Source organism: Aotus nancymaae, unplaced genomic scaffold, assembly GCF_030222135.1.
Source record: "Aotus nancymaae isolate 86718 unplaced genomic scaffold, 86718_ANA_hifiasm-v0.15.2.pri h1tg000046l, whole genome shotgun sequence".
NCBI classification, from domain to species: domain Eukaryota; kingdom Metazoa; phylum Chordata; class Mammalia; order Primates; family Aotidae; genus Aotus; species Aotus nancymaae.
This window is the reverse complement of record NW_026988460.1, coordinates 3,318,379-3,339,215: the sequence shown is the minus strand read 5'-3', so window position 1 is coordinate 3,339,215 and position 20,837 is coordinate 3,318,379. Positions and strand designations below refer to the sequence as shown.

Sequence of the window (20,837 nt, the reverse complement as noted above, 5' to 3'; positions counted from 1 at the left end):
TTTGACTCAAAAAAAGTCATATAAAAATACTATGATAAATGCTTGAAAGGAAAATGGAGGAGGCAGATGGTCCATTCAGCCAAAGTTATAAAATTTTACAACCTAGGAATTTGGGCACCAGTGAATGAAAATGTTTCATAACATTTTTTTGTTTTTTTTTTTTTTAAATAAGTCGAATTTCTTTATATGTTTCCTGCTTTAGAAAATTCTTGGTTGATCTCCTTAAAGATACAAATCTTCTATTTCAAAAGAAATATGGCAAAGAAACTTAAAAAACCAAACTTGCCCATAACAACTATTTCTGTCCATCTATCTACCTGTTTACCTATCCATCTGTCATCTATCTGTCATCTATTTTTTTCACCCACGCTAGAAGCAGATGTCATTTTTCTTTCTGCAGTGCTTCACAGGCTTAAGAGGCCTAAGGAGGAGGTGTGAAGGACTATCTTTATATTTTTTCTGAAAGAAGAAATTGAATGAATAGAAGACTTCCATTTCATAATTAAGTTGGCCTAAGATGAATGCTATTTTGGGGAACCTTTGCAAGGTCAATATATCAAGAAATAGACTGAGAGAGCTGGGTGTGGTGACATGCACCTGTAGTTCTGGGTACTCTGTAGGCCAAGGCAGGAGGATTGCTTGAGACTGCAGGTTGAGGCTGCAGTGAGCTATGATCATGCCACTGTACTCCAGCCTGAGTGACGGAGCAAGAACCCATTTCTAAAAAAAAAAAAAAAAAAAAAAAGAAAAGAAAAGAAAAATAAATAAATATATATATTCATATATGTCCATTTCAGGGAAACTTGTTGAATGAGCCACAAATGGTAACAATTTTTAATTTATAAAGAATACATGAGACTAGACGCACTGGCTCACACCTGTAATCCCAGCACTTTGGGAGGCTGAGGCAGGCAGATCACTTGAGGCCAGGAGTTCAAGACCAAGCTGGCCAACATGGCAAAACCCTGTCTCTACTAAAAATACAAAAATTAGCCAGGTGTGGTGGTGCACGCCTGTAGTCCCAGCTACTTGGGAGGCTGAGGCATGAGAATCACTTGAGCTGAGATCACGCCACTGCACTCCAGCCTAAGTGACAGAGCGAGACCCTGTCTTAAAACAAACAAACAAAAAAGAGTACAGGTTACTCTTGGATGAAGTGAAGTCAGTAGTTTATGGGTGTTGGACACCAGCTGAGATTGTTTATACACCCTTTGGAGAGAGAGTCCATAGTTTGGCTTGATGCGTGACATGGGGGAAGTGGGTATCAGAGGTAGGGGATTCCTAACAACTGTCCAGCTTTAAATCTCAGCTCCATAACCTACAATCTGGGTGGCTTTAAACAACAGCCTATTTTATATTCCTAAGCTTCAGTCTCTCCACATATGAAGGGGGAGGTTGATAACATTACCTTTTCACAGGATTCATGAATTTCTATATATCTAAAGCTCTTGGAACAGGTAATAAACACTTAATAAATGTTTCTTGTTTTTGTAGTTATTGATGATATTATTCCAAAATTCCCAAGAGGACTATGTTATAAAATGTTCTCATCTATAAGTACTTGGTCATATATAACCACAATTATAACATAAAAGAAGAATGTTGGTGAAAATATTTTAAACATGGTATTCCCTATTGGAAAAATAATAATAAATGAGAAGTCCAATTAGATGGATGATATAGTCCTGAAAATGAAAGTATCTCTGCATATTTACTCCTGCAAAACAGCCAGATAGGATACCTACTTTACCAGGGCTTCTTTAGTCAAAGGCTTAATTTTAAAATCAGGACCATAATTTTCTTCCTCCTGATTCATCCTTTCTTCCTCTAAAATCCTTGATTATCTTGTAAGCACCTTGCAGCCTTTCTTTTTTCTAAATAGAAAAAAAATAGTTTTCCATCAGAACACCCTGCTGCTACTAATTCAAATTGTCATCATAAATTGGTGCCAGGGTGCGTTTAAGCAATTAGAATGCTGTAATTAAAGTCTGCTGTGTATGTAATCTTATAATGTGGAAGGGTAAGTACAGAAGTTGAGAGCTTGGTTCTAAGTGTTTGTTTAATACTGGTTATTCATCTGTTCTCCAATTGTCTCCCTGCATATGTATCAGATGTGGGTGCCTTGGAACCTCCATGCCTATTAGCAGAGCTTGACCTATTTAGGCTGCCTGCCTGTCTTGCATCGCCTAACAATTTAGCCATAGATCACCACACCTCTAATTTCCAGGGCAGTCTCATAAACACTCACTCCCTTGCTTTGAAAATGTGTTGGCACAAAAGTTTATAAGGAGGATTCAGATATTGGCAGAATGGAGGAGCCAGTCTCTGATATTTGACCTCCTGACAGTCTCATTCTTCCTGGGCTTAGAGGGAATGAAGGAGAGACTTAAGTCTTCAGAATAGGAGAGAAGTAAAAATAAGAATTGGGAGAAGGAAAGCTCATAGTCCTGATGATGTGTTTTGCAGCATATTCTGGTAGAACATTGTCATCAAAAGGTTTAGTTTTTTGAAAGGTATAGATTAATTCATTTAAAAATATGTATTAGGCCAGGCACAGTGGCTCATGCCTGTAATCCCAGCCCTTTGGGAGGCCAAGGGAGGAGGAACACTTGAGGCCACAAGTATGGGACCAGCCTGGCCAACATGGTGAAACCCTGTCTCTACTAAAAGTACAAAAATTAGCCAGACGTGGTGGTGCATGCCTGTAATTCCAGATACTTGGGAGACTGAGACACGAGAATCGCTTGAACCCAGGAGGCAGAAATTGCAGTGAAACAATATCATGCCACTGCACTCCAGCCTGGGGGACACACACAGACTCTCTCTCTCTCTCTCTCCATATATATATATATCCATACACACACACACACACACACACACGTATTAACTATTTTCTACATGCTAGGCACTATATAGGTGCTGAGTGTGCAGTAGTGAGTTAAAGATATCTCTGCCCATGTGGAGGTTAGAGTTTTATGAGATTAATACCGTAATTCATAAATTGTGTTTATCTAATATACACTCTTTATTTAAATTGCTCTGATAACTAATGTTCTTTCTAGTTTTTCTCATCCTTTTCTGTTTCCGGAGCCAATTCAGGGTCACACATTGCATTTAGTGGTCATAACTCTAAAGTCTCCTTCATAATCAGGAGCAGGTGGCCAGTCTTCCTTTGGCTTTTATTACACTGGTATTTCTGAAGAGTATAGGGCAGCTGCCTTGCAGAAGATCTCTCAACTTGTGAAATATGGATTTATCTAACTCACTAGTTCCAAACACACATCATGTTGGACATGAATCGGAAACATCTGGGAGCTTAGTGAAAACACAGAGACCCACATCCTGTCCTATGTCTTTCTATCCTATTAATACTTTGATGAGCCTGGGACTCTGTATTCCTTATTAGTTCTCCAGGTATCTACAATACACCAAAGTTGGAGAATCACTAGTCTAATAATTTTCTCATGGCAGGAACACTCTATAGATGATGAAGTGGCCTCAGTTGCATCTCACAAGGAGGAAGCAATGTCAGTCTGTCTTGTTTGAGTTAAAGTGGTATCTGCTGGATTATTCTGAAGTCACTTTTTCCTTTGTAATTAAGTTTTCTTGAATTGACACTTTGAGACTAGTTGACCATCCTATTTCTCAATGGTCTTTGGCCCAATGATCTCTGCCTCCAGTGGTGATCTTGCCTAAGTCAGTTAGTACTATGGTCATTGCAAAAGGTAAGTTTCTAATTGAATCACCTTCAACATTTCTTAGCATTCATCTGTAAAGAATAATGTTTCCTTCTTCTCCATCTTCATTCTGTAAAAGTATTTTTCAGGCCAAGCACGGTGGCTCACACCTGTAATCCCAGCACTTTGGGAGGCCGAGGTGGGTGGATCACCTGAGGTCAGGAGTTCGAGACCAGCTTGGCCAAAGTGGCAAAACCTCATCTCTACTAAAAATGCAACAATTAGCCAGGCATGGTGGTGGGTGCCTGGAATCCCAACTGCTTGGGAGCTGAAGCAGGGGACTCAACTGAACCCAGAAGGCAGAGGTTGCAGTGAGCTGAGATTGTGCCACTGCACTCTAACCTGGGTGACAGAGCAAGACTCCATCTTAAAAAAAAAAACAATCAGTATCAGCATGGATTCATGGATTCCTTTTTATTTGATAGAATTCCTTTCTGTCATTCATTTTGATGCTCTAATCGTTCCCACTTTGCCCAATAGAATTCCCTTTAAGTCAGATCTGGTGTTCTGTGACTTGTCCCCATCACTTTTGAGCACTTGTTTTTCTTTCTTTTTTTTTTTTTTTTTTTTTTGAGACAAAGTCTCACTCTGTCACACAGGCTGGAGTGCAGCGGTGCAGTCACAGCTCACTGCAGCCTCAACTTCCCAGGCTCAAGTGATTCTCCCCCTTCATTGTCCTGAGTAGCTGGGACTACAAGTGCACGCCATCATGTCTGGATAATTTTTTAATTTTTTTGTAGCGGGTCTCACTATGTTGCCTAGGCTGTTCTAGAACTCCTGGGCTCAAGCGATCCTCCCGTCTAGGCCTCCCAAAGTGTTGCGATAACAGGCATAAGCCACTATGCCTGGCCTCACTTCTTTATTTTATGACATGATAAGACAGTCCAGGCTCTCTCTAAACTTTGGTGCCATAGCGTTGGAATCGGTGATTTTTTCCTTGTAGTGCAGAATGGTATCTAGAAACCAAGATCTTGTTTCTATTTAAACTACTTGGAATTTCATCTCAAGAACAAATACATCTGCCACTAACCATCTAAAAGTAAAAGTGCTTTGCACAAACCATACCTGGGCTGGTACCTGGGGAAAGTGTGGTCTGGCTAGTTTTCTCTCCTTTCTCATTTTCATATCTGTATGTTTGTGTTATCCTCCCACAGCTGAGCATTAATGCACATGCAACAAACTTTCTCTCTCTCTGTTTGTTCCTATCTTCATTGTAATCAAGTTTCTGAGAAGCAGTCTGCCCAGATACTTTGGTCATAATGCCCATGTCTTTGAAACTGTTATACACACCCACAAAAACCCCTGTACTTGTTTTTTTGTTTGTTTTTGTAATTTTTTCAAAGCATCTTTATGTCTTGTTTTTGTTTGTCCTCAAAACTCCAATATTACACAGATATTATTTTCCTGCTATGTTTGTAGAAAATAAAGCCAGAAGAGTAAATGTCATTTTGACATCTAACACCTCTTTGTGTGTTGTGTTTAAATTTGCATATCTAGAATTGCTGTCTAGGTACCAGGCTTACAGTTCTCATAGATGGTGAAGACTGGACTATGTCCTCATAGTTCAAAAACCTGGGATCCCTTACTCCGAGTTGAGAATCAGGGCAAATCAAATCTATAGTGAATCAAGAAACACAAGAAGCATTTCCTTTTTAAAAAGAAGGATATAAATACCCCCAGCAACTTTTTACTTCATTACTCTTTCATTTGCCATTCTACAGATATTGAACACCTGCTGTGTGCCAGGGAGTGTTCTAGTTTCTGGAGCTACAATTGTGGAAAAAGCAGATAACAGTTCATGCCCTTAAGAATTTTACTTACTAGGCAGGGGTGATAGCAGGTAGGGTATCAGACAATAAAGAAAATGAATAATGTGTATAACGTATTAAAAGATGTAAACAGAGTCACCAAATACAGTTGTGCAGATTGCTCACTCCCCAGCTTTATGTCCAGTAATGCCAATGGAAGTCTTGAATCTAAGCAATTAAGAATAGGGTTGCCACTTTGGGAGGCCGAGGTGGGCAGATCACTTGAGGCCAGGAGTTTGAGACCAGCCTGGCTAACATGGCGAAACTCCATCTCTAAAAATACAAAAATTAGCAGGGCGGTGGTGAGTGCCTATAATCCTAGCTACTCAGGAGGCTGAGACATGAGAATCATTTGAACCCAGGAGGCAGAGGTTGCAGTGAGCCCAGATCACACCACTGCACTCCAGCCTGGGCGACAGAGTGAGACTCTGTCTCAAGAAAAAGAATGGGATTGCCATTCAGTAAGATGGAAAAGGATACGAGTAAGATCAGGATTTGTTTCTTAACTTTGTACTGAAGAATAATATACACATAGAAAAGTGCATAATAGGCTGGGTGCAGGGCTCATGTCTGTAGTCCTAGCACTTTGGGAGGTGAAGTGGGGTGGATCACTTGAGCCCAGGAGTTCAAGACCAGCCTGGGCAATGTAGCGAGATCCTGTCTCTACAAAATATAAAAATGAAAAATTAGCCAGGCATGCTAGCACACATCTTTAGGCCCAGCTATTTGTGAGACTGAGGTGAGAAGAGCACTTGAGCCCAGGAGTTCGAGGCTGCAGTGAGCCATAATAGTACCATTGCATTCCAGCCTGGGTGACAGAGCAAGACCCTGTCTCCAAAAAAAAAGCAAGTGCATGTAACTAGCATCAACATCAAAGAAACAGAAGATTACTGGCACCTGAGAAGACTCTCTCATGTTTCTTTTCCAGTCCTTATTCTGTCCACTACCACTGCTTTTGACAGCGTTTCTTAGTTTTGGCTGACTTTGAACCTTGTATGACAGGAGTCATCTAATTGCTTAGACCCAAGACTTCCATTGGCATTACTGGTATTGTCTGGCTGTTTTTGCTCAAATATGTTTTTGAGATTCATCCATATTCTCTTATGTAGCTGTGACCAGTTTGTTCATTTTCACTGCTGAATAATAGTATATAGTATGAATATACCAAGCTTCATTTACTTATTAATAGGCATTTGTGTGGTTTGCAGTATTTGATTATTACAAATAGCACTGCCTTGAAGATCCTAGTGCCTGTCTTTGGAGTGGACATATGCAAACATGACTGCTAGGTATTTACTTAGGAGAAAATTGCTGAGCTATATTGTATATATATGTTAAGCTTTAGTAGACTCTGCCAAAAAGTTGATCCAAAACCAACTTACAAGCCAGGCATGGTGGCTCATGCCTGTAATCCTAGCACTTTCAGAGGCCTAGATGGGTGGATCACTTGAGGCCAGGAGTTCGAGACCAGCCTGGCCACAATGGTGAAACCCCGTCTATACTAAAAATACAAAAATTAACTGAGCATGGTGGTGGGTGCCTGAAATCCCAGCTACTCAGGAGGCTGAGGCATGAGAATCACTTGAACCTGGGAGGCAGAGATTGCAGTGAGCTGAGATCGCACCACTGCACTCCAGCCTGGGTGACAGAGTGAGACTCTGTCTTAAAAAAATAAAAATAGGCTAGGTGTGGTGGCTCATGCCTGTAATCCCAGCACTTTGGGAAGCCAAGTGGGCGGATCATAGGGTCAGGAGTTCAAGACCAGCCTGGCCAGCATAGTGAAACCCTGTCTCTACTAAAAATACAAAAATTAGCCAGGCATGGTGGTGCATGCCTGTAGTCCCAGCTAGTCAGGAGGCTGAAGCAGGAGAATTGCTTGAACCAAGGAGGTGAAGGTTGTGGTGAGCCAAAATCTTACCACTATACTCCAGCCTGGGCAACAGAGCAAGACTCTGTCTCAAAAAATAAATAAACTAATTAATTAATTAAAAAGTCTGCTTTCAAAGAAAACAAAAACAAAACCAACTTATAGTCCACCAGCTTTGTATGAGAGGCGTGCAGTAAGATATAACATCTGTTTCATACAATGCAACCAGATATACTATGCACATTGCAAAGAACTAGATGAAAATATTATTTAGAGACAGTTTTACTATAAGCCTAGAAAATGGAAATAAATTAGCTAAAACTTGTTAGCATTATTAGCTTTGATGAGACATTGGTTACAAGTTAAATACACTAAAAGTAGTAATAATCCTGCATGATAACAATCAGGTAAGTAATAGGATGAAAAAATCAGTTCATTTGTATAGCAAAATACAAAATACTGAATATTAATCCTCACATAGGATGCGTGTGATATTTGTAGGTACATCACAAAACTTTATGATCACTATAAAGTGATTTCATTAGCCGGGCATGGTGGCCCAGGCCTGAAGTCCTAGCTACTCAGTAGGCTGAAGCCAGAGGATCTCTTGAGCCCATGAGTTTGATGTTACAGTAAGCAATTATTGCACCACTGCACTCCAGCCTGGGTGACCACATTTCTAAAACAAATAAAACTAAAGTGATTTCAGCAGAGATGTGCTACGGTTGCAAAGAGGAAGACAAATTGTTGTATCTTTTTTAAACTTGACAATATTAAAATTTCTTTGAAAATAAGAGAATGTCAGGGCTCCCACTGATTCTACCCTATAGTGAATTGTATAATTATTTCATTATATATTACAATGTAATAATAATAGAAATAAAGTGCACAATAAATGTAATACGCAACCGGGCGAGGTAGCTTACACCTGTAATCCCAGGACTTTGGGAGGCCGAGGCAGGCGGATCACCTGAGGTCAGCAGTTCAAGACCAGCCTGGCCAACATGGTGAAACCCCATCTCTACTAAAAATACAAAATACTTAGCTGAGCATGTTGGCATGCATCTGTAATCCCAGGTACTCAGGAGGCTGAGGCAGGAGAATCTCTTGAACCCAGGAGGTGGAGGCTGGGGTGAGCTGAGATCGTGCCACTGCACTCCAGCCTGGGGGATAGAGCAAAACTCCGTCTTAAAAAATATATATATATAATACACTTGAATTACCCCAAAACCATCCCCCAATCCTGGTCTGTGGGAAAATTGTCTTCCGCAAAACTTGTCCCTGGTGTCAAAAATGCTGGGGACTGCTGCTCCAAACAACTTAGTAAAGTTAATAATATTATCTTCCATTTTGCAGATGAGGAGCTGAGTTTCAGAAAAATTACTTGTTCATGGCCCCACAGGTTCTTCCAGTGGGGAGATAGGTCCCAGTCCAATCAGACTTCACAGACTAGGAGAAGGATATATCAAAGGTGAACAGATTGAAGGATACAATTTGTACCTAATAGATAAGACAAAGTGTTAGTGCTAATAGTATTAGTAATATATACACAACTCTAATCAAACAGATTCTCAAATAGGTAAGTAAACAAAGCCTCATTTCACATATAGGTAATAGCAAATAATATGCATTTGCAAGGGAAATACTCAAATTGGTTACTTTTAAATTGCTCAAACCAGTAAAGGTGATATTGAAAAAAAAATTGCAATTTGAAATTGTTTTGCAAGATTATTTTATACTTTTCTAACTAGCAAAATAATTATATTGATTTGATATCATTTATAGAAATATATATATTTCTCTGAGATGAAAAAATTAGGGAAAATATTTGATTTTGCTGTCTTGTTCTGGGTGATGAGTACCTGAGTAACAAACACATGTCAAAATGTATTAAGCTGTACACTGAGACTTGTGCATTTTATTGTATGTACCTCAATTTAAAAAATTTTTAAATACTGAATATACTGGCTGGGCACAGTGGCTCATGCCTGTAACCCCAGCACTTTGGGAAACTGAGGCAGGAGGATTGCTTGAGTCCAGGAGTTCAAGACCAGCCTGGGCAACATGGCAAAACCCCATCTCTATAAAAATTACAAAAATGATGGCCAGGCACGGTGGCTTGCAGTGTAATCCCAGCACTTTGGGAGGCTGAGGCGGGCAGGTCACTTGAGGTCAGGAGTTTGAGACCAGCCTGGCCAACGTGGCAAAATCCTGTTTCTACTAAAAATACAAAAATTAGCCAGGTATGGTGGCATGCACCTGTAATCCCAGCTATTAGGGAGGCTGAGGCAGGAGAATTGCTTGAACCCAGGAGGCAGAGGCTTCAGGGAGCCAAGATTGCACCATTGCACTGCAGCCTGGGTGACAGAGTGAGACTCTATCTCAAAAACAAAAATTAGCCAGGCATGGTGACACACGCTCTGTAGTCCCAGCTACTCAGGAGGCTGAGGTGGGAGGATTGCTTGAGCCTGGGAGGTTGAGCTGCAGTGAGCCAAGATAGCACCACTGCATTCCAGCCTGGACATCAGAGCAAGACTCTGTCTCAAAATAAAATAAAATAAAAAGCCAATCCTGAACATACTAAAATATAGCCAGTGATGAAATTAGGGTTATTTATTAATAAGAAAATAAAGGTAGAAATAATTAGATATTGCCAAGATTAAGGTTACTATAAAACATTTAGCATGGTTAGTATAAAGCATTTATCTCACAAATTTAAAATTCAATTTCTCTTAAAAGCCAAAGTAAAGAGGAAGTTAGGATCACTTACATAACTCAGAGCGGTCGTTAAGGTAAAAAGAAAAGAGCCATTCAGAAGGGGCACAGTCAATACTGATATGAAAAATCAGAAACTTCCCCCCAGTGGGATGTCATATTATGTAATAAACAGTGTTCTCAACAACACACTGGAGGTATTAAAATAATGAGTTCTGAGGGGTTGTTACTTACATAGTTTTTCAAAATAAGCCAGTGGGGTAATGCCAAAACACAGTTCCACAAAGGCAATTTCACCTGGATGAGCCCTTATGCTTTATGTAGGTTTCGGATTATTCTAGCCTAACACAAGAATAACACTTAGAGAATCTAGAGAAGTGGTTCTCAACTAGGGGCCATTCTGAAACATCTGGCAATGTCTACAGATGTTTTTAGTTGTCACAGCTAGGGGTAGGCTGCTATTGGCACCTAGTGAGTAGAGGCCAGGGGTGCTGCTAGCACTCTGCAATGCACAGGCAGCCCCCACAATAAAGAATTCTCTCACTCAAAATATCAGTCGTGCTGAGGTTGCCAAACTCTGATCTAGAAGGGTGAATGGTCATTATATCACTGAGACCATCCCCCATAAAGATTACCTCTAACAACTAGCTTGGACAAAAAGAGAAAACAATGTACCCAAAGGATGTGAGCAGGAGTGGGGTGCAATGTGGTAGGTATGGCCTGGTTTCCTAAGGTGCATAGTAACTACTGGAAAAGAGGCATTAGCGCAAAGGATATGTTTCTGTGACTTAGGGAGAATCCCCTTGTAGGGTAGTAGCAGGTCTTCAGTGTTGGCATGGCCCTGTCACCACCAGACTAATTGTATAAAAACCAGTGTGGGTTCCCAGGTGCAGTGGCTGACGCCTGTAATCCCAGTACTTTGGGAGGCCACGGCAGGTGGATCACTTGAAGTCAGGAGTTTGAGACCAGCCTGGTCAACATGGTGAAACCCTATCTCTAACTAAAAATACAAAAATTAGCCAGGCGTGGTGGCATGTGCTTGTAATCCCAGCTACTCGAGAGGCTGAGGTGAGAGGATCACTTGAACCGAGGAGGCAGAGGTTGCAGTGAGCTGAGATTGCACAACTGCACTCCAGCCTGGGAGACAGAGTGAGACTTTGTCTCAAAAAGAAACAAACAAAAACAGTGTAAGTTTTTCTGACCCGGCAGGTTCTTCCCTCCTTGTAGATCTGTGCTCCGGAGAAATGAGATGTGAGATAAACTCTAGGCAGGTGTATACACTCACTCATTTGTGTCCTTATTACCTCTGTTCTTTGCACTGTTTGTTGGCTTGGCAGTAAACTCAAGTGAAAGCATCCTAAACAGCATCCAAATAGTCTCTTTCTTTCTTTGTTTGTTTTAAGGTCAGGGCTTATTCTGTCACCCAGGCTGGAGTGTCGTGGTGCAATCACAGTTCACTACAGCCTCGAACTCCTGGACTCAAGTGATCCTTCCACCTCAGCCTTCTGAGTAACTGGGACTACAGGTGCGAGCCAGAGCACCCTGCTTGAGTATTGTTTTTGCCAATTTTTGAATTTTAACCAGACTTTGAAGTCTGGCACTGCTCAGCAGTGGATACAGTTGACTACCAATGTCAAGTAGCTCCTTTCCATCTGCAGTCATTGATTTCCTCTAGGTCACATCTTCCCAACTTTGCTCTCAGAGAGAGAGAGAGAGAGAGAGAGAGAGAACTTTCTTCCCTTTGGTCTAGTTCAGAAAATCCTGGAGTGGTGTTCTTGGAGCAGCTTCCATCCTTCCCCCAAATAATGATGATGTGTTTCTACTGGAGCCAGTAGGGAAATAAGTAATTATCTAAAAGAATGGAGTAGTCTGCTCAGAAAAAGAGGAGGGTACTTGCTAGACGAAATAGATATCTACCGCTCCAGGAATATATGTCCATATTTTTCTTTTTGCAAACTTTTTTTGAGAGATGGGGTCTTGCTCTCTTACTGAAGCTGGAGTGCAATGGCACAATCACAGCTCACTGAAGCCTTGAACTCCTGGGCTCAAGTGATCCTTCCCACTCTACCTCCTGACTAGCTAGGACTACAGGAACATACCACTCACTGTACCTAGCTTCAAACTGTTATTTTGAGACCATTTCAAACTTAAGGAAGAGTTGCAAGAATAGTACCAAAAGATGCCAGTATGTCTACCAAACCAAATTTACCAGTTTTTAACATTTGGCCACATTTTACTTTCTCCTTTCATATGTAAATTTTTTCTGAGCCACTGGAGAGTCAGTTACAGACATGATACCTGTTTATCCCTAAATATTTCATTGTATAATTCCTAAGATCAAGGACATCCCCTATATGATCCTATTACAATGAACACACTCAGAAAATGTAACATTGAACCTATAGTATTTATTGTCTAATATACAGTCCAGTTGTCCCAATAATGTCCTTGTAACATTTCCTCCTGATCTGGGATAGCAGGCTGAATTTAGTTGTTACGATTCTTCAGTCTCCTTTACATTGGAACCTCTTTTTGGGATTCATCATATTGACATTTTGGAAGAGTATAAGCCAGATTTTATTTTATTTTAATTTTTTTTAGATGGAGTTTCACTCTTCTTGCTCAGGCTGGAGTGCAATGGTGCTATCCCAGCTCACTGCAACCTCTACCTCCCAGGTTCAAGAGATTCTCCCGCCTCAGCCTCCCAAGTAGCTGGGTTTATAGGCACATGCCACCACACCTGGCTAATTTTTGTATTTTTAGTAGAGATGGGGTTTCACCATGTTGGCCAGGCTGGTCTCAAACTCCTGATCTCAGGTAATCCGCCCACCTCAGCCTCCCAAAGTGCTAGGATTACAGGTGTGAGCCACCACACCCATCCAAGCCAGATGTTTTATAGACTATCCCTCAGTTTGGATCTGTCTCATGGTTCCTCATGATTGGCTCTAGTAATGCATTTTTGACAGGAGTGCTACACCATGATGTGCTGCAGCCAGCTTGTACCAGCTCATGAGAGCCAATTCTCACATCTGTTTCAAACTCCATGTTCTGTGATGTTATATTGGTAGCTTGAAATCAGCCATGGTGGGAGTGTTTACACTGCTGACATCAACTAATGCTACAAATCAGACCTTTCCCAGCCCCTAATTTCCAGTTGTGAAACATTTTCATTTCACATGATAGGTGGGGTTCTGTCCTTCTCCATACATACCTTACAATCAGGAGGCTTATGAAGCTGTTCTATCCTGTTATTGGCAATATCTCATCACAGGGTTAAGATGGTATATGTCAGCTTCCCCTTGGAAGAGTTACTGTTTTCCCTTTTGTGATTAATAAGTACTCTGTGGAGAGGTATTTGTGATTACATAAATATCCTGTCCTGTTTCTCATCCAACTTTCACTCAAAAGTTGTGGGTTTTTTATTTTTTGTTTTTGAGACAGGATTTTGCTCTGTTGCCCAGGTTGAAGTGCAGTGGCACGATCATGGCTCACTGCAGCCTCGACATCCCAGGCTCAAGCCATCCTCCCACCTCAGCCTACCTAGTAGTTGCGAGTATAGACACGAGCCACCACACCCAGCTAATTTTTGATATATTGTAGAGCAGGGTTTCACTATGCTGCCCAGGCTGATCTCAAATGCCTGAGCTCAAGCAATCCCCCCACCTTGGCCTCCCAAAGTGCTGGGATTATGGGTGTGAGCCACGGCACCAGACTTCAATGGTTAGTTTTTATCTATTGAGGATTATTGCCTGAATCAATTAGTACTAGGAGAGGTACAATGGTAATTTTCTTTCTTTTTCATTTCTTCTACGTTTATGTGTTGGCGTTCTACAAGTTAATTTTTTTTTTTTTTTTTTTTTGAGACTGAGTTTCGCTCTTGTTACCCAGGCTGGAGTGCAATGGCGTGATCTCGGCTCACCGCAACCTCCGCCTCCTGGGTTCAGGCAATTCTCCTGCCTCAGCCTCCTGAGTAGCTGGGATTACAGGCACGCGCCACCATGCCCAGCTAATTTTTTTGTATTTTTAGTAGAGACGGGGTTTCACCATGTTGACCAGGATGGTCTCGATCTCTTGACCTCGTGATCCACCCGCCTCGGCCTCCCAAAGTGCTGGGATTACAGGCGTGAGCCACCGCGCCCGGCCTCTACAAGTTAATTTTAAAGACTTATCCTTAAAATAGATAATTAGTAGTAGACTTGGAAACAAACTGAGGTGTCCCAGTAGTTTCTCAAGTATGTCTAAATCCTAAGTATTTGTGACCACAGTATTAATATTCATTGCTATAGTGCAGATAAGTTTCCACGAAGTTCTGCATCCATATGGGAAGAGCAGAATAGTCTTAAGAAATAATTTCCCACTCTACTTTGAGAGTGTATGTTGATAACATACAGTCCCAGCAACAGTGGAGGTAGCATTTGAATTCATTTTTCCATAGCCTCTCGTTTCCAGTTTTTACCAGAAACATACCTTTGGAGAACTCCCGATGAGACATTTGCACTGGGGTCATAAAAAGTTCACTAGTGCATTGTAGAGTGGAAAGAGCACCGGACAGGGAGTCCAGAGTCGCCATGTTCAAGGGGATTGGACATTACATTTCATCTTCCTGATCCTCATTGCCTCCCATCATCTGCAAAAAAAAAAAAGAGTCATATTTTCACTAAGTTCCATTTCCAGCCCCAAAACTGTCTTTGATTCTGTTCTCCTACTTGGCAATCAAAACCTGGAATTTACCTCATTAGGCTGATGTCTTGGTCAACTGAGCCAAGAAGCCAAGGACAAAAATGAGATGTCCTGTGTGGCACCTGAACCCAGTGACCTACTGGTTAAATTTATAATCCAGCTAAATTAGCCATGAGGGTGTAGCACCAGGGCTTGATACTGTTTCATATTACCTTTGTGCATTCAGCCACATCATCTGACTCACTTCTCTGGTTCTCTTTGTTGATCCATGACAGTCATGGAAACCCTCTGAAGGATCCCGTTACCTCTCTCTTTGAGGAGATCCCTCTCTCAAGTGTTGGCTTGCCTGGTACCTATAAGGTTACCTCTGTTGCCATGGTTGGGAGTAAAAGAAATGTTCTGTCCTGGGCAGACTGCACTTCCAAAACAGCGTTTACACTTCAGGCTTGAAATCCTGGAGTTCTTTATAAGTCTTAACTGAATTTCACCAAATGAAATTGCAGAGTACCGGGCAAATAGTGGTACACTTGATCGATGTATTGTTTAGTAAATGCCATGAATGAGTCAAAGAACATTGGCAGTCAGTATTAAAACTCAAAATGTGTTGCCTGGGATTTCTAGAACAGAGGTTGTTAAATGGAAGGTATGGTGAGGGCTGAGACTTTTGAAAGAACATGGCCTTTGCCAAAGCATGTGTTCTCTTCTCTTCCTGGAACAAGATATTGCTAGACCCCACTCCTTCACCCCCTTCTCACCCTCCTTCACCAGAACTGTATCGAGGCCACTTGTGTAGGTGGAAAAGTCCACAGGTGAGTTGGATATTTGCTCCCCACTCTTCTGGAGCTGTCTGAGCCTGGTACTTGTCTTGCTCAGTTCCTCATTTCAGCATTTTTAATACTTAATAACCCTTCTAAAGCAAACAATTATTTGGCAGCTTCCCTAAGAATATCTGCTATAGGTTTTTCTGTCTGTCTGATGAACTTCCATTTACTAAATTGAAAAGTTGTTGTCTGAAATGTAAGGTTCTGATCAGGCAAAGAGGGGTCGTGGGGTGTCAGAGGAGTTGGCAGTAATTTTCAATTTACTTAATTCATCTTTAGTGTTTTTGCCATCTTAAGTAATTTTTCTTCTCTAAGATTTTAAGACACATTTGGCTTTGAGTTCCTGCCTAATTTCAAACCCAATGATGTTTTTGAGTTCTCCTGTTAGCCCTCCTCCCTTTGCCATAGGTTTCTTTTTCTTTGAACTAAGGAATGTAGGCTTTGTAAAATTTAATCTTGATCAACACCCACCTCACCTGTTGGATGAACCGCCTCATCATCTCTCACCAGATTAGAAAACCACCATCTCTTGCCTGAAAGGCAGAGGGCAGTTGATTTCTACCATCAACCTGGCTTCCCTTTGATTTTGTAATCTGTTTCTAGCGATTATGGATGAGCTTTGCATTCCAAGACTGGGCCTGTCAGCTTTTGAGGTAAAAAACTTTGAACAGATCCTCTGCCTCGGGTTTCAGAAGGGCGGCCTTTGTGTTAGAGTATGAAATTAATTTGTTTTCCTCTTGTTGTAATATAAAGGAAACATGAATAATTATCACTGCTGGCATCGTAACACCCCGGGGCTTTTATTTGCTCACTTTATTTTACAGGTTTTAAAATAATTATTGTTTGTTTTTGAGAACCCTCATCAAATCTCGTGGAAACCTGAGAGAAAAGCACAATCCTTTCAGAAATCCTCACTGAGCATAGCAATCTCTGGAACCTGTCTATTGTATATTTACTTTAAAATGACTTAATCTTCCCATTGATGCACTTGGTATAACTAGGAAACACTCCAGCTCAGATTTAAAGAGGTGGAAGGGAGGAAAAAAGAATGCAGGGCAATTCCCAGGAATTCCATGTTCTTAAACACTGTGCACGTTCAAGTACTAATTATACAGGACTTAGGCAAGAAGCGGGTTACGTGGAATTGTTTCTGCATATGTTAAAACTTACAAGCTAACATTACCACTAAAACCTTTTTTTAAAATAAAGATTCCTCGTGGCCAGGCACGGTGACTCACACCTGTAATCCCAGAACTTTGATGGGGGTCAAGGCTGGCGGATCACCTGCGGTCAGAGTTCGAGACCAGCCTGACCAACATGGAGAAATCCCATCTCTACTAAAAATATAAAATTAGCTGGGTGTGGTGGCACATGCCTGTAATCCCAGCTTCTCGGGAGGCTAAGGCAGGAGAATCGCTTGAACCTGGGAGGCAGAGTTTGCAGTGAGCTGAGATCATGCCATTGCACTCTAGCTTGGGCAACAAGAGTAAAACTCCCTCTCAAAAAATAAATAAATAAAATAATAATAATAAAGATCCTTCTATACCATTCATTGTTGTAATATTATATGGTTCAGTAATATTTACATGTATCACCACAATTTAAAAAACAAAGTGCACATGAGTATTATTGATAGAAGCTATACTCCTTCTACACATACCTAGTATCCCTACTGGGCTACTGAAAAAGTGGGGATTTTTTTGTAGAGATGAGGTCTCTCTATGTTACCCAAGCTGGTCTTAAACTCCTGTCCTCAAGTGATCCTCTGCGCTCAGCCTCCCAAAGTATTGGGATTACAGGCATGAGCCATTGTACCAGTCTCTGAAAAAGCATTCTTTATCAAGTCCCAGAACTCCCATTTTTCTTTGGGTTTTTGAAGGATGAAAAAAAAAAAAGATGGAAAAATGATAAATTAGAGTTCCTCAAACTTCATCATAAATCAACAGAATTTTAGTCTTCAAAGCATTTGCTGTAACTGATTTTTAAGGCCTCATGTTTTATCTATAATAGTATAAATATGAACTCAACAATGTGCCACTAACACAGAAGTGAATTTATATTTTTATTATTTGCATTGTGTTTATACTGGGGTGACCGTACTACAACACAGAGAAAAAAAAATTATTCCAGGAAAACACTCAACAAATGAATCTAGGAAAATCTGCAGAGTGCTTAAAAATGAACTTGCAGACATAAAAATTGTTCATTTAGAAGTTGTCTGAATGTTTAGCCTCAAAGTCATTCCCGTTTCTTCCTGAATACTGCTCTCTAAACGAAATCCCTCACCGCAGCTAGCTGTTTAAAACACACACACACACACACACACACACACACACACACACACACACACACACACACACACACAGAGTGGTTTCCCCTTAATCCTCAGTGAGTCTCTCCACACCCCCCACTTTCCCCGGCAATGGTATGATCTGCATTTCATCGTAAACTGGAGGTGCCAAGCTGTGACAGCTTCCTCAACTTCAGAGCCATTTGCTACAACCTAGGACAGTCCCATGGTCAATGATGCTTTCCTTTTCCACCAACAGGGGCAAATTGAAGTAGACAGCGAAACCATCTTCAAGTTAGCAGCGTTTATTTTGCAGGTAAGACTGGACAAACTGCCTCTTAGCAGCTAGCTCCCTTGTGTTTGTTCGTTTTCGTGAACTGCCTGCAACTCTGAAACTTTTGCATGGACCAGTACCTGCTGGATGTTTAAGCCAGTTAGTTGTTTGCCAATGAAAAAATGTGAGCCATCGTCTTCTGCTTTTAGAATAGTTTGCATGAGCTACAACGTGATATTGTGTGTCTCAAATAAAAATGAAATTTAGACTGCTCTGAAGGAAAAGAGTTAAAACCATATTCCTGGAAGAGCACTCTGGGATACTTGAATTTGGGAGACAGCAATTGTTACAATAGCTGTAATTTTCATGTAAATTTAGTAACTTTTATATACATTTTCTGGGAGTCCAGTGAAAGAGTCCTTTAGTTCTTAGAGGCATTAGTCTGTTTCCATGCTGGTTTAAAAAGTAAAAAGAAAACAAATAGTATGTGTTTGTTTACCTGTATTGTGGTTTAAAAGGTCTTCCTCCAGTCTAAAAAGTGTGCCACTTGAATGAAAAGCATTTATCATGGGATCTTAAAAACGTACAGCAGGAAATAATTATGTGTGCTTTTTCACATATATACATTTGCTTCTTTTGTTAAGAATAAGGAATATTCCCAACAGGACAGTCAGTGTTTTCCTGTCAATGCCTAATTCTTCCTATGGCTACAGGGAGAGTGTTCCTGAGAAACACTCTTCAAAACAAAACTCAGGGACTTTAAGAGGGGAAAGTAATCAAGATAAAACTCATTTAGCTTAACAAAAATACATATTGATCAACTCTATTTGTTTTTTTTTGTTTGTTTGTTTGTTTTTTTTTAGGAAGCCAAGGGAGATTATACCAGGTAATGATTTTCTTTTCTAATATTACTATGCAAAATAACCCTGGGGTTCTATGCTGTTATTTTAAATAACAATGGATACAAAATCAAAGGGAAGTAGATCTCTGAGGCAGGAGACTGAGATCTCTTCGCTCTTCAAATAGAGACCTATTCTTTTTGTGAATGAATCAGGGAATTATGCTTTCTTACCGTTTTTCAAGCCAGAATGACAGCGAATTGTAACCAGAAGCTCTCCAAAGTTCTGTTTTCTGTCATCTGTTAATTAGTGAGATGAAGAAATCTATAAAAAGCTTTGATAGCTTCTGCTGATTAAAAAGAAAAAATACTTACAATAATCTTGTGTTTGAAGAGTTATAACGTATGCACAAAAAGATTAAATCCATCAGCTGCTTAGTTAAGGGATTAATAGGGGCTTTCTTTCACAGCTGCCCCGAAGGGGCCTCACCCTTCATACACTTGACCTAACAGTTGTATTGTTGCTGCGGAGACACTTGCTGGTTCTAACTGCCTCACTGGCCACATGCACAGAGAGTGTTTATATTCGAATTCACCCTCTACCTGCTCCTCTGTCCTTTTAATGCAATCGCTGGAGTTGTAGAAACAGTTAAAGGGTGGAGGCAGTGCTTCCCTCTGTAGGCCTATGACCCCTTTGAAAGCCCGGCTTCTACGACGTTAATGTTCCACTCGGGATAGACGTTACTCGTAGATTATTTACAGATCACCTAGCACCCGTTCCCAGCCAAGTCTTTGAATAATGTGCCACTTAATGGACTCACAAAATAATGCCTTCCAATCTTGACAACTTCCAGTTACGGAGTTGTGCTTCACTTCAGAAACTCGCAACACTCTCCTCATCTGCCCATTCGGTTTGGTAGAATGTTCAAGGATTCCACTTAAAACACCATGATTCCTCGCCACAATCTCCTATCAGTTCTGTTTTGTGCTGTGTATGTGTGTGTGTGTATTTACATTTTTCTAGGTTAAGAATTTGAAGAAATTATGAAAATCAAACACCAATTGTTTTTAATGGACAGAAAAGGGCAGGAGATTAAAAATGAGGATAAAGTAGTTTATAAATCATTAGTATCATTAAAGGCTCATGCCTGCGGCCGAGCATGGTAGCTCACGCCTGTAATCCCAGCACTTTGAGAGGTCGAGGCGGGAAGATTACTTGAGGCCAGGAGTTCCAGACCAGCCTGGCCAACATGGTGAAACCCTTTCTCTATTAAAAATATAAAAATCAGCTGGACATAGTGGCAGGCACCTGTAATCCCAGCTACTTGGGACGCTGAGGCAGGAGAGGCTTAAACCCGGGAGGCAAAGGTTGCAGTGAGCCGAGATCATGCCATAGCATTCCACCCTGGGTGATGGACGAAGTGAGACTCTGTCTCAAAAAAAAAAAAAGCTACTGTGTTTGTGCTGTTGTCTTTCCCAGAGAAGCCACATTTCCTTGGAATATCAGATATGCAAAGAACACAGTCATTTATGGGGGTGATTTTTAAAAAACAACCCTAGATTAAAAAAATTATGTGGAGGTGATTCTGAAGTCAATTTGTAAATGAGGGGTTCAGGGCCCAAAAACTCACACTCGGTGGTCTATGGATTGCTGCTAATCCACCTTTCCCTACTTAGCCCCAGTCAAGCCTCTGACTGACACCCTCTGAGCCTCAGTCTCCTGATCAGTAAAATGGTGCCTTTCCCATAAAACTGTCGTGAGAATTAAATGTATGTAAACATTGCCCAGGGCACATCTGGCATATAG

The 20,837-nt window shown here is 40.9% G+C and overlaps 1 protein-coding gene across 4 annotated transcripts in view; it reads left to right on the top strand.

Moving 5' to 3' along the window:
- FRMD4B (FERM domain containing 4B) overlaps positions 1-20,837 on the top strand; it is a 354,838-nt gene that overhangs the window by 261,394 nt on the left and 72,607 nt on the right. For all 4 annotated transcript variants that reach the window (XM_012473977.2, XM_012473989.2, XM_012473974.2 and 1 more), the window contains 2 exons: positions 18,178-18,234; positions 19,056-19,078. In XM_012473977.2, coding sequence (XP_012329400.1) covers positions 18,178-18,234; positions 19,056-19,078 — 80 coding nt within the window. The remainder of the gene's footprint in view (positions 1-18,177; positions 18,235-19,055; positions 19,079-20,837) is intronic.